The 13,301-nt window shown below is 40.0% G+C and overlaps 3 protein-coding genes across 5 annotated transcripts; all 3 read left to right on the top strand.

Annotated features, from left to right (window-relative positions):
- Positions 1-3,491: 3,491 nt before the first annotated feature.
- Positions 3,492-4,849, top strand: LOC110745516 (thaumatin-like protein). The gene is made up of 2 exons (XM_021945624.2): positions 3,492-3,719; positions 3,875-4,849. Exons 1-2 carry the CDS (start codon positions 3,653-3,655, stop codon positions 4,558-4,560), a joined length of 753 nt encoding a protein of 250 aa, XP_021801316.2. The 5' UTR covers positions 3,492-3,652; the 3' UTR covers positions 4,561-4,849.
- A 2,401-nt stretch (positions 4,850-7,250) lies between these two features.
- Positions 7,251-10,217, top strand: LOC110745497 (Pentatricopeptide repeat (PPR) superfamily protein). 3 transcript variants are annotated; one of them, XR_015836126.1, is made up of 2 exons: positions 7,251-9,635; positions 9,853-10,217. XR_015836126.1 is itself a non-coding variant. In XM_088253911.1 (1 exon), exon 1 carries the CDS (start codon positions 7,266-7,268, stop codon positions 9,423-9,425), a length of 2,160 nt encoding a protein of 719 aa, XP_088110037.1. In that variant the 5' UTR covers positions 7,251-7,265; the 3' UTR covers positions 9,426-9,713. The 3 variants fall into 3 exon arrangements, 1 of the variants encoding a protein (XP_088110037.1); XR_015836125.1 differs by having other exon boundaries at positions 7,251-9,704; XM_088253911.1 differs by lacking the exon at positions 9,853-10,217 and having other exon boundaries at positions 7,251-9,713.
- Positions 10,218-11,015: 798 nt separating this feature from the next.
- LOC110745523 (putative calcium-binding protein CML27) lies at positions 11,016-12,255 on the top strand. Its single transcript, XM_021945631.2, has one exon. It carries the CDS (start codon positions 11,364-11,366, stop codon positions 11,898-11,900), a length of 537 nt encoding a protein of 178 aa, XP_021801323.1. The 5' UTR covers positions 11,016-11,363; the 3' UTR covers positions 11,901-12,255.
- The last annotated feature ends 1,046 nt before the right edge of the window (positions 12,256-13,301 follow it).

Genomic DNA, 13,301 nt, shown 5'->3' with positions numbered 1-13,301 from the left:
GGCAATAAGCGCGTCGTCCTTTTTGTTTTTCTTTCTTCCTTTTGAGCTCCCTTTTCACTGTTTGACACCCTGTGTAACTGTGTTGGTACTTTCTACAGTCTCTGTGGTTTACAGACCCATGAGATTTTCCACACATACAATGATACAACTCAACATATATACAACATATATACATGAGTACCTGTCTTTCATGCATGCAAATTGCAAAATGCAACATCTGCTTCCTTTTTAATCTCATGCCTTGAAATTAGGAGTTTTGACAGTTGAGTGAGTCAAATGCAAATGCAGCAGCAGCTTAACATGGTCTAAAGAGAAAGATAGTCAAATTTATATACAGTATATAAGGACATCATCCGGTTCTCTGTCTTAAATGTCCTTATTATGTGGAGAGACAGAGACAGAGACAGAGACAGAGATACAAATTCCTATAATTAAGAAAATTTTGAACCTCAAGTCACAGAGAATTATAGTCACATCAATCATATTGATAGTCAATACAGACCAAGGCATGGGGGAGGCAGATATTAAAAAAGCAAAATGACAAGAATAACTGAGCATATGATATACTTAAGTTGTTTGTTATCAATTGATAAACAAAAACAACAAGGAGCGTATACATACGCTTTGCTCTAATGGACCTGAGGTCAAATTTACCATGCATGTATATCATGCAACGTATGAAACCATGTCTATAAAACTAAGACTCTGTCAGAACAGTACAAATTTTACAGACACCAAACTGTGTTTTAACTCTCCTTTCGGCCCTTTCCTTAAAGATTCTCCACCACCATTCCATGGCCATCAAATGGGAAATCAAATTTAAATGCATTATGCATTGCTAGCTAGCTATATATACGTACTGAAAGCTTTGCTTGCCTAACTCATGTACTAAATGGTCCCCTTCCCTTGTATATTCTGATCATATATCATGTATGTTTGTGTGTGCGTGTGCGTGTGCGTGTCATTCCATTCAAATTCAGTAGCCCAGTTTTGGACCAAATATATGTGTGTGACCCCTCTCCCAGCAAAGAAAAAGCATCTTGTTATTTACCATGTAACCTGGCTTGAAGAAAAAAAGAAAAAAAGAAATTAAGATATATGTAGTGTAGGTAATAAGAAGATGCATGAGCAAGGGAGCAGAGAATTGACTGAGGCTGGTAAGAAAACAGCACAGGCTGCTGCTGCTGCTGCTGCTGCAGATCTTGACAACAACTAGAGAGTGCTTTTTGTTTTTGGTCTGAAAGCAAAAACCACAATTTACCACAAATAATGGTTAAATTTTTTCATGTGATCTCTCTTCCACTCTTTCTTTTGTTAACTTATTATGAGGTCATCATCAATTCTTCTTCTTCTCCTCTCTCTCTCTCTCTCTCTCTCGCCCTGTCTCCCTCCCTCTACAGACTAGTCGTCTCTCCCCTCTCTGACACAATATTTGAATATCTTCATAAACGTTTCGACCCGCTTTTCCTTTTGTTTATTAATATTTCATTTTCCAAGGCTATTATAAGCAGCAAGTTGAAAATCAAGGAGCAGCACTTTCTCCAAAAATAAAATTTAAAATTTAAAAAAAATGTGTGAACCTATCACCTATGTAGCCTATGTAGAAAAACATCAATTAATTTACATCTCTTGGTTAATTTTGTTGCCCAACGACTTCTGCTTTGTAGTCTCTTGTTGCTAACCTGCTGGTGAGGCTAGCATTTGGGCTTCAACATTAATACGTCGTTGACTGATTTCTGTGATTGACTCTAGTCAGCTTCTCGACTTAATTCCAAATACGAAAGAAGAACGCCACCTTTGTTCATCCGCTCCAGGCCCAAGCCCAAGCCCATAGAAAAACCACATAAGCTTTGAAGTCGAGAGTGGCCATGGTGAAAATGAGCCTACCAAAAATCCACTTAGGTCAACATATATAAGTCCATAAATTTGACCCCAAAAAAATAATAATAATAAACTGGACTAACCCCCCAACAAAAAGAACCCGATGAAAAAAGAGAATAGTTAAATTAACAACATAGTGCAAATCAGTGGTTTTAGGTTTGAACATCATGATACTTTGGTTCGAATATTTAGACTATCGCTTGTATTAAAAAAATAATAAAAGTAATTACATGATGGTGGGCCTTTAGTGCCATGTATGATGTTTCTGTCTGATAGAAAAGATCTACGGCTCTTAAAGAATAGATATAGTATATTATGTGGGCAGTCCATGAAACGACAAGTATTCTGAATAGAATCTCTTGGGCCTATTCCTATTGAGGACTGTACTGACTGAGGAGGGTCACGACTCACTCACACACATAATATTAAAATCATCGTTGTGCAGGTACTGGGGAACTGCACTAGCCCAATAGATTTACATTTTAAGCCGTTGATTTTTTAAATGCGTTTTGGTAAGATCTGATGAAGGGTCAGAGTCAGACCATTTTTGTATATTTGCAGGTAGACTTTTGAGAGAAAGTGGGATGGAAGAGAGATACACTACTACACTACACTAGAGTCTAGACACACTTGAATTTACTGATCAACATCAACTCAGACAACTACCGCAAACGCCCTCATAATTTATTGACATTTACATTTGAAACCAAAAGAAAATGCAAATTACGTCCTTCCACTTTTTCGAACAGGTTTGTGTGCATGTATGTTTTGTTGCTCTCAATTTGCCTATTGCTCATTTGCTAAGAGCATACAATATACATTATTTGGTTTTTAAAAGCAGAAAAAATCTCTTAGTTTTTTTTTTTTATTCACAGTTTTTTAAGGCTAAAATTAACATTGCAGATTTTGATTTTTCACCACTTTTCTTTATTGTCTTCTAAAGCCTCCCTTGATATTGATAGGGTACCATTACCAATTCACCAGAGGTCCATAGCAGACTGATTCTTTCCTCTAAGAGCATTCACAATGAGGTTTGTAAATGTGGTTTTTCCTACGAGGAGAAAGATATAAATTTAAAAATATATAATTAATTTTGCTCACTTTTGTCTACCCTTTTTCACTTTTTCTCATGTAAGCCTCACGTGTAAGGAATGTAAAAAAATGTGCACATGTACATCTAAATTTGCATATCACAGTTGTGATATAAATTTATAATTATTTACACATCCCCATTATAAATAATTCCGATCATAAATAGTGTATATATACACGTCATTATACAACCCTACACTGAATATGCTCAAACATGTGAATATGTACTAGTATAACTTATTAAGGCTTCTTTTTTATTTATGGGATGCAGACAAACTTTTCCCCACTTACCCTCTGACAACATTCTTGAAATGTGAGCACTTTGTCAGCACTCACTCACTCCTTGAGGTATTTTCACCACTCAAAGGTCAAGGAGGAGAAAGGATCTTGTAATTTCATTGCATACATATACCCCACATTATTTTCATTCCAACCATCTCTTTAATTTCTTCCACATTTCAAAAAAATTACCCACTCTACTCACTCACAAGCACAACTACACAAGTAAAGTCTTTACAAATAACTCAACCCTACCATTCTCACCTTTACTTTACTTTACTTACTTACCCCCTTCTCACCTTTTTCCTCTATAAAACCCCACCTCTGTAACATAGGGTTTTTGAGAAGAAGAGCAACCCAGTTTTCTTCTAATCTCTCCCTCTTTTCTCTAACTACAGCTATGGCTGCTTTACTGAGGTGTAACCTCACTCTCATGCTCTCCACACTCCTCTTTCTCCACATTCTAGGTACATACTTACATACACTCTCTCTCTAACCAAAATGTGACTTTTTCTTTATAATTATGTTATTTTAAACTAATGGCAAATGCAATGTGGCTGGAACTGGATATTACCTTGGATCTCCTTCTCTTGGCTAATTAATTAACTTAATCTATTTGCAGTTGAAGTCTCATCAGCCACCACAATAACAATGCACAACAAGTGCAGCCACCCAGTGTGGCCAGGCATTCAGCCCAGTGCAGGCCAGCCCATCCTAGCCAGAGGAGGCTTCACCCTCCCCCCCAACAAGGCCTACACTCTCCACCTTCCGCCTCTCTGGTCCGGCCGCCTCTGGGGCCGCCACGGCTGTGCCTTCGACGCCTCAGGCCGCGGCCGCTGCGCCACCGGTGACTGCGGTGGCAACCTCTTCTGTAGCGGCCTCGGCGGGACCCCACCCGCCACGCTTGCCGAGATCACCCTTGGCAACGACCAAGACTTCTACGACGTGAGCCTCGTCGACGGTTACAACCTGGCCATCTCCATCCAGCCGTTCAAAGGCACCGGCAAGTGCAGCTACGCCGGGTGCATCAGTGACCTGAACATGATGTGCCCTGTGGGGCTTCAAGTGCGGTCTCATGACAACCGGAGAGTGGTGGCTTGCAAAAGCGCTTGCTCTGCCTTCAACTCGCCCAGGTATTGCTGCACTGGCAGCTTTGGGAGCCCTCAGTCTTGCAAGCCCACGGCTTATTCCAAGATCTTCAAAGCTGCTTGTCCAAAAGCTTATTCTTATGCTTATGATGATCCCACCAGCATTGCCACTTGCACTCGCGGCAACTACGTGGTCACCTTCTGCCCTCACCACCGTTGATCTTGATCTCGTCTTTCCAATCTGAATTAGCTACTTAATTAATACTGAGTTAATGCTCTGTTAACTTCAGATTTGAGTGGGTTTTATTAGCGTGTATGATGTACTGTATTTGTATTGTTGTAGTCCTGTGGCTTGCTAGACTGCTAGCTACTTTGCTGTGATTAGATGAGAAAATGATGGGTATTTTGGTAAAGCCAGTTTTCTCTGATATCTATGAGCCGAAAAGCGTGCCAGTTTTGGCATCCAATTGTCTGCAGACTGGTGCTAATGTTCGTCTTTTTTTATGGTCCTTGCCCTCGGCTTTTTATATATATATATATATATATCCTCTTTTAAAATAAATATCGTACCACCATCGGCTACACTAGAATAATTCTCCCTGTGACCACTGAACAACTCTCACCTTCCTTCCTACAATGCAATCATAGAGTGAACAACTTTTACTTTGACTAATTAACCAAAAAGCTAACCTAATTAAATTATGTGTCCTTTTAGAGTTGCAGCAATTTTGCGTGACTCGGTTGCGTATTCAGATTTAATAAGATTGTGATATTCACGTGAGAAGAGAACCTCTGCACATAACAATGGACAATGAACGATCTAGGGAAACAGCTGGGTGTTTTGCCCTCGTAGCATTATTGGACCCTTCGATCTTTGCGGAAATCTTTGCTTTTCGGACTGTTCATGTTGACTCTCTTTCGGCCTCATGTTCCCCATTCATGAATGAATAAATGATGGAATCAATTTTCTTTATGCATTATTTACGGTGTGAGTGTTGCAACAACAAAATTATTTAGCATGTCATAACCCCGATTCCTTGGTGAAAAGTTCCAAGAACAATAATTATAAAATTCTGACATGAGCCGTCCTGTGACATTTCACTTTGGATTCAGTCCCCCATACAATTATTAACCATTTCAATTTCTTCCCATGCTACGCTGCCCCCAGGGCCGGCCCTGGGTGATTGAAGGCCCAGGGCAAAACTCTAAGAGTGTGCCATTTATTCATAAATTATTATTATTTTAATCAAATAATTAATTGAGTGCTGCTATTTTCATCATCTTGTCCTATTTTCCCACCCACCATATCTTTAAAATTTTAAAGACAAGTTTATCTTTTTGTAAAATAACTTATAAGGACTTATGTAACTCATCTTAAGTGTAAATCCAGCATGGATGTTAACAATTTTAAAAAATTATTTTAGAATATTAAACAAACATGAAAAACTTTATCACTTCCTTCCCAGGCTGCACCAAACAAGCCACCACCCAAACACCACCAGCCACCTAGCAACCACCATCTACCACAAGCCGAATAGCACCCACCCACCCAGCTAGCTCTCAAGACACCTAATCCCCATCAAACCAAATTATCCATAACCCATTCTAAATAATTACCGACCCAATTTGACAAAACTCATTAACTAGTGTATTGCAATTTGCAAGTATGAGAATCGATTGAAATAGCCTTCCTCACCATTTGAGACAAAAACCAAAAGCCTGATAAGAAAATCCTTGTTTAGAGAAACCTAGGGAGGAGATGCGTGCTTTGGGTGAGAGAGAGAGAGAGAGAGAGAGAGAGAGAGAGAGAGAGAATTCTTATGTCTGCCACCATTGGCGGACCCATAATTTTTTTAGCGGAGGTGCAATATTGACTAAGTATGAAAAATGGTTTTTCGAAATAATCATTTTCTCAATATAATTTTTGGCGGCTTTTATTCCTTATACATCCAATAAGAAAACTTGATTTTATGGAATTTTAGTATGAAGTATATATTGACTTAATGAGCCATCATTTTTAGCATAAATCGTATTTTGCACTAAAACCGATTTTTCATATTTTTATTTGGTGGGAATTTAATTTTCTAGTATTTTTATTTGAATCCAAATGGGGGGTACTTCCTTATTTACATTGTAAACTTAAGTAAATGGAGTAATATAAAAATAAATGAAAGTAAAAGGACAAAGACATTTACTTAAATGTTGAAAATGGAAATAAGGTAATATGTACACCATTTGAGCATAGGGGCAATATAATGTAGCCATACCCATTACTTTTAGTTATTTTATTTTTTTATGAGCACTTATAATTTTGTTTTGCATATACATATATTTTTTTTTGTCTGATCATATACATATATATAAGCTAATATAATTTTTTTTTGTGCCCTTCTCAATCGTGGGCCCCGGGCGGTGTCCCTGGTTGCCCTGGCCAAGGGCCGGCCCTGGCTGCCCCAAACAAACTAGGGCAAACCCAGGCCTATTTAACTTTCCTATTACCGTCTCTTTGTCTTATTCTTTCTACCTTTCTCTTCTATGATACTATAGGCCCGTTTGGGAGTTCTTCTTGAAAGGCTAAGAGCGCTTTCTTACAGTGTTTGACATAAAAGTTTAGAAGTGCTTATGGGTCATAGAAGTTCTTTCTGTCTTCAAGAAGCACTTCGATTTTTATGAAAATTTCAACACATTTATAATGAAAGCGTTTTTTAGAGAAGCAATCTCAAACGAGCTCATGATAGGTTACTGTGATGAGCATATTTCTCCAAACCCAGGCCTATGTCCAAATCTAGTGTTTGTAGCCCAAATCCATTAACTTTAAGAAATTTTGGGCTTCAAGCTCTGAGCCCATAGTTTCTGTAGGCTCAAATATCAGACTCTTCAGTGATTTGTTTGTCCCCCCCACCACATTATTTCTTGCATGGTACTATGGTAGAGTGGACTAGAGAAGACAACCAGAGAGAGAGTTTTTATAACTCAACAACAGCATATGCTGCATATGACAAGCATGAAATGTTCCTCACAAATATATCATCAACCAAGACACAAATCACCCCAAAAACCATAACAATCCCTCTTGCTTTCCTCTTTACACACCCCACCCAACCCTCTCATCATCATCAACAACCACAACACCACCAACAAGACGGCGACCAAGACCAAACAAGCATAGACAACAGGTCTTACTGGACCAAAAAGATTCACACCCTCTGCACCGCACACCGCAACGTCGACCAAGCCCTTCACCTACTCGACCGCCTCCGCCTTCTCGGCTACCGTCCTGACTCCCTCAACCTCAGCAGCATTCTTCACGCTCTTTGCGACGCCAATCGGTTCGCGGAAGCCCACCACCGCTTTGCCCACTCCATTGCTTCGGATTGTGTCCCCGACGAGCGCACTTGCAATGTCATCGTCGCTCGGTTGCTCGATTCTCAAACCCCACATAGCACATTGCGTCTTCTTCACCGTTTGAGTCATGTTAAGCCTGAATTTGTACCTTCTTTGATTAATTACAACCGTTTGATGGATCAACTTTGCTCGCTCTTGCGGCCCTGGGAGGCTCACAGAGTGTTCTTTGACATGCTCAGTAGAGGGCATTGTCCCAACGCTGTTTCTTACACTACCTTGATTAATGGCTACTGTCTTATTGGCGAGTTAGGTGATGCCCAGAAGGTGTTCGACGAAATGGGTGAAAAGGGCGTAGTGCCCAATTCCCTTACGTATAGCGTGATGATTCGCGGTGTTCTTCGGAAGAGGGATGTTGGGCGTGCCAAGGAATTGATGAGCAAACTTTGGGAGATAATGAAAGGTGAAGATGATATGACTGTAAAATCTGCTGCTTTTGCAAATCTCATTGATTCTATGTGCAGAGAAGGGTATTTTCAAGAAGTGTTTGGCATTGCGGAAGATATGCCACAGGGGAAGAGTGTGAATGAGGAATTTGCTTATGGACAAATGATAGACTCGCTTTGTAAAGCTGGAAGGCATCACGGAGCGTCGAGGATTGTTTACATCATGAGAAATGCAGGGTTTGCTCCAAAGCTAACGTCCTATAATTCTATTTTACATGGACTAAGCAAGGACGGAGGTTGTATGAGGGCTTATCAGCTGCTGGAGGAAGGAATTAAATTTGGTTATTTTCCGTCTGAGTACACATACAAGGTGCTAGTGGAAGGTCTTTGCCAAGAATCAGACCCCCACAAGGCAAGGGAGGTTCTTCATTATATGCTGAGTAAGGAAGGAGTGGACAGAACTAGGATGTATAACATATATTTGAGAGCGCTATGTCTTATGAACAACACAACTGAGCTTTTGAATGGACTTGTTTCTATGCTCCAGACCCAATGTCAGCCTGATGTGATCACCCTAAACATAGTTGTCAATGGGTTGTGCAAGATGGGGAGAATTGAGGAAGCTTCAAAGGTACTAAACGATATGATGACCGGAAAGTTTTGTGCCCCAGATGTCGTGACCTTCACAACTATGATAAGTGGTTTATTGAATGTTGGAAGAACCCAAGAAGCACTTGGTCTACTGCACCATGTAATGCCTGAGAAAGGTTTTAGCCCGAATGTCATCACATATAATGCTGTTCTTCGTGGTTTGTTAAAGCATAAACAAGCAAGAGAGGCAATGGAACTTTTCAATTGCATGGTAAGTGATGGTGTGGCTGCTGACAGTACCACCTACACTATAATAATTGATGGGTTGTGTGACTCTGATCAAATAGAAGAGGCTAAGAGGTTTTGGGATGAAGTTATTTGGCCCTCAAAGATCCACGATAATTTTGTGTATGCAGCCATTATCAAAGGGATTTGCCATTCAGGAAAGTTTGATGAGGCATGCCATTTCCTTTACGAACTAGTAGATGCTGGGGTCTCTCCAAATATCTACAGTTATAACATTGTGATTGACGCCGCTTGCAAATTAGGTTTGAAGAAAGAAGCGTATGAAGTTGTTAAAGAGATGAGAAGAAATGGACTGGCTCCAGATTCTGTGACATGGAGGATTCTTGACAAGTTACATGGCAATGCGAGGAAACAGTTTTGTGCTGAGGATTCAACTTTGCAATTCGTAAATGGGCCATAGGTGAGTAAGAAAATGCGTGAAAGTGGAGAAAATCTGAAACAAGAGAGCAGTAACAGAGAAGAAACAATGGGATCTTGTTGGCATCATGTGATTTGAAAAGGTTAATGAAACTGCAAATGAACTAGCTGACCGCCAAAACACTGTTGAAATAGCGAACGGATGGTCAAGGGTGGCTAGGATATTTTCTGCAGATCATTCATCCGAAGGATGGTAATTCATAGAACTCAGGTTGCAATAAACTCAGAAGTTTTCAATTTGATGTAGGAATTCAACATGGAGGTTAGTCTTTGTAAAGTGTTCATGTGGCATACAGATTAGACCGAAAGGATAAGAAATTTGATTGTAGGGATTGGCATACAGAGATTTATTTAAAAGCAGTAATCAAATTACGAATTCGGGATTTTCATACAAGTATATATTTTTGCAGTGTGCAAGATCATGTTTTGGATTCTGTCGTCTTGGGAATGAGGTTGCAATGGTGTATTCTACAGAAGCTAAAAACCGGCCCTTGTGAAAGTACTCCAGGTTGGGATTTGTTCGTCAACTTTTTAAGCACCATCCATCACCCTCTTTGCAAGTTTAAAATACTGAAAAGTTGAGCCTGGCTGTTTCTGGAAAACAAGTCAAGTCCAGTTCATTTTGTTAAGAAGATATTGAGTGAAGTGTATGCTTCACCAATAGTAAAATGTACAGTATATTCTCTGTTTTCAGTCAAATTTTGTGGACCATTTCCAAATTAGTGCAAAAAACTAGATATATTTTTAGAAAAGCCAGGAGGTGTTTTTCTCTTCTCTTAAAAACCAAAGTAGGCAATTGCTCTTCTAGGCAAAGTTTTTGGTTCGAGTCCTAGCATCCGTGTAAGATTGAGTTTCATTGTTCATAAATTAGATTAATTTAGACTATCGTTTGTATTATAAAAAGAGAAAAGCGAAAGAAGAAACATAAAAAAAGAAACGGCCTATTTTGTGTACCATCAGCATCAACTGCTCAAAAAAGAAAAAGAAAGACTCCGTCCCTCCTGGTCAATTACAAAAATAGAAAAGGAAAGTCTTGATACCTTACCTACTCTTTAGCATGTTTGCGCCTTGCAACGAACGAACAAACTTTTTTCTTTTCTTTTCTTTTTTTAATCAATCAAGCCCATCGTCAAAGGCAGGTACGTGTTTCTTCTTTTTTCATTGGGTACGTACATTGTGGAAGGCCCAAAACCAAAAGAATACGCGTTGCTTGTTGTTTTTGCAGTACTGAAACCGTGTCCAAACCGAGTGCACTTCGCTACCACTTGGCGTCGACGCGCGAAATAATTCGTTTGCTGAGAGAGAGAGAGCTTTAACGACCACCTGCCCATGTGACATGACTTATTTAAAGAAGACGTGTAATTTATTTTATCTTACGAGTCATGACTCACCATGAAATTAATTTTCTTTTCTTTTTTTTTTGCAAAAAGAAAGAAGAAAAAAGAAAATTCCATATAAAGAATATTAAAATATCATCAGCAATGGGAGAAATGCATCTCTATCTATCCCCATTTAAGAGGGAGAGAGAGAGAGAGAGAGAAGGAGTCGATAAAACAAACAGAAATAAGGAAGTTTATGTAGCCCATTGATTCCACCCATTTCTCAAAATTAGAAGTTTCAGTGATGCCGCGTTATGACTTTGAAATTTGATCCCAAATAAGAATCCTTTCGCTTAATTTACCTTCGCAATTCTTTACCACAATAATAATATTTCTATTTTTTGGCCTGCTGTCATTTTCTCTCCCAATTTTCCCCGCTTTTCTTGGCGGCATTGTTTTTTGGTGGCTCCAAAAAATCCCTTCCCTCCTACATACATCCCCATGCTCCCATTAATATTTTATATATACCCGACACTTCCCCCATTCTCTCTTCAATCCTGAAAACTCTATCCACCAAATTACCAGAACCAAAACCAGAATTCATGGCAACCAACGGAACCCCAAGCCCAGCCCAAGCCCCAAAATCCGTCGACGCCAAGCCAGTCGTCACCGACGAGGTTCAGAGAGTCTTTAAAAGCTTCGACGCCAACGGTGACGGCAAGATCTCCGTCTCCGAGCTCGGCAACGTGCTTAAGGCCCTCGGCTCCAACGTCTCTGCCGATGAGCTTCAGCGTGTCATGGGCGATCTCGACACCGACCGCGACGGCTTCATTTGCCTCGACGAGTTCAACGCCTTCTGGGTCTCCGGCCCGAAAGACGGCGGCGGCGCCGAGCTCCGCGACGCCTTCGATCTCTACGACCAGGACCGCAACGGCCTCATCTCGGCCAAGGAGCTCCATTTGGTCCTCAATCAGCTCCAAATGACTTGCAGCCTCGAAGATTGCAATCGGATGATCAGGTCCGTTGATGCTGACGGCGATGGGAATGTGAATTTCGAGGAGTTCAAGAAGATGATGGGCAACAACGCCAGTACCGTTAGCAACACCAACGCCAGTACCGTTAGCAACACCAACGCCTAGTGCACATGGTAGTCTCTTGTCTATTATGTTAGATGATGATTTTAGATCCGAATCTCCATCTCTCTTCTTCCCCGTCTGTGAAAGTTAAAAAGTTAGGGTTGACTTGTGAAATTTAGGAAAATAATTGTGGGAATGGATTTTTATATACCTATATTAGATCAAGTGGATGTGCAAATCCTTTTATATATAGTTTCTGTGATTATATTGTGGGCTGTTCAAAATCACACTACTTGATTTAGGGTAGGGCTAATGAAATATTATGTTCTTTGCTTTCTGTTTGTTTCGCGAGAAAATCCTCTCCCTCCCTTGGACCCTTGGTTTAATGAAATATTATGACGCTACCGGTTTTGTTTTATTTTATTTTATTTCGATTTGTATTTTCAAATTTGACGATAATGTTAAGGAAGTATTGGTAAGAAGAATTAGTTTTGGGCGGTAGAGAAGGGGCAGAAGGTTGTGGGTGGCCCTCCCTGGTGACCCTTGAAGCTGCTTGGTGTAGTGGGAGTGGGAGATGCGCCAATGGCTCAATGGCAAGGTGCGTTGACGAGTCAACGATGATATTACATAGAATAAAGCAATAATTCTGTAGTCGTTGGATCAAACAGCACTCACCATGTAACTTGTCGCTCACTATAGAACTTGTCGATAACAGTGATGGTGGTTTTTGGCCGTGGACGCAAAGACGTGGTCCAAAGTCCAAACATGGTTGGGCTGCCAATTTGGGTAAATTTAGGAATTAGGATTTGACCCAAAAAGAAATGAAAAGAAAAGGTATAGAAATTAGGGACTATTTTTTAGTTACATTCGTAATCAGAGACTAGCTTCTATTTTGTAGTGCTATTTACACTTCAAAGCACCATATGATTCCTATGCAAAAGAGGAAGGACAATGTTTACAAAACATGTTTAAGAAAGTTTTACCAAAATATAATCAAAGAGGCAGATGCGGGTTAAACCAATTGGTCTGAGTGTGAGTATGCTTCCTTGCACGACTCAAGTTCAAATTTCCTTCTATAAATTAGATTAATTAAAAGGTTTGTCATAATATTGAGTAGTTGAAAGGGTAGGGCTGGTTTTCAAGTGGAGTTTGCAGTTGCTTGCAGTGCAATAACATGTTCCTGAAAAATAACAAATGGCTGATCTTCATAGGGTAGGGCTACCATTTGCGGTCCTCTGTCCTGAAAAATATTGGAGGCAGCCGCAGAGGTTATGGTTACTTGGCTTTTCTTTAAACATCAACAATTCAGTTCATTTCTTCGGACAAGATAATATGGCTAAATTTATTTTTCTAACCTAAAAGATTGATCTGAATCTGAATCCGATTGAGGAATTCGGTCATTGATTTGGAGGTGTCTGCACCAGCCAGCCACCATAACTTAGCAGGTTTAAATAAACTAGAGAT

This window comes from Prunus avium, chromosome 5 (genome assembly GCF_965620075.1).
Source record: "Prunus avium chromosome 5, drPruAviu1.hap1.1, whole genome shotgun sequence".
NCBI classification, from domain to species: Eukaryota; Viridiplantae; Streptophyta; class Magnoliopsida; order Rosales; family Rosaceae; genus Prunus; species Prunus avium.
The sequence above is the reverse complement of the archived record's forward strand: the minus strand, read 5'-3'. Positions and strand labels throughout refer to the sequence as shown.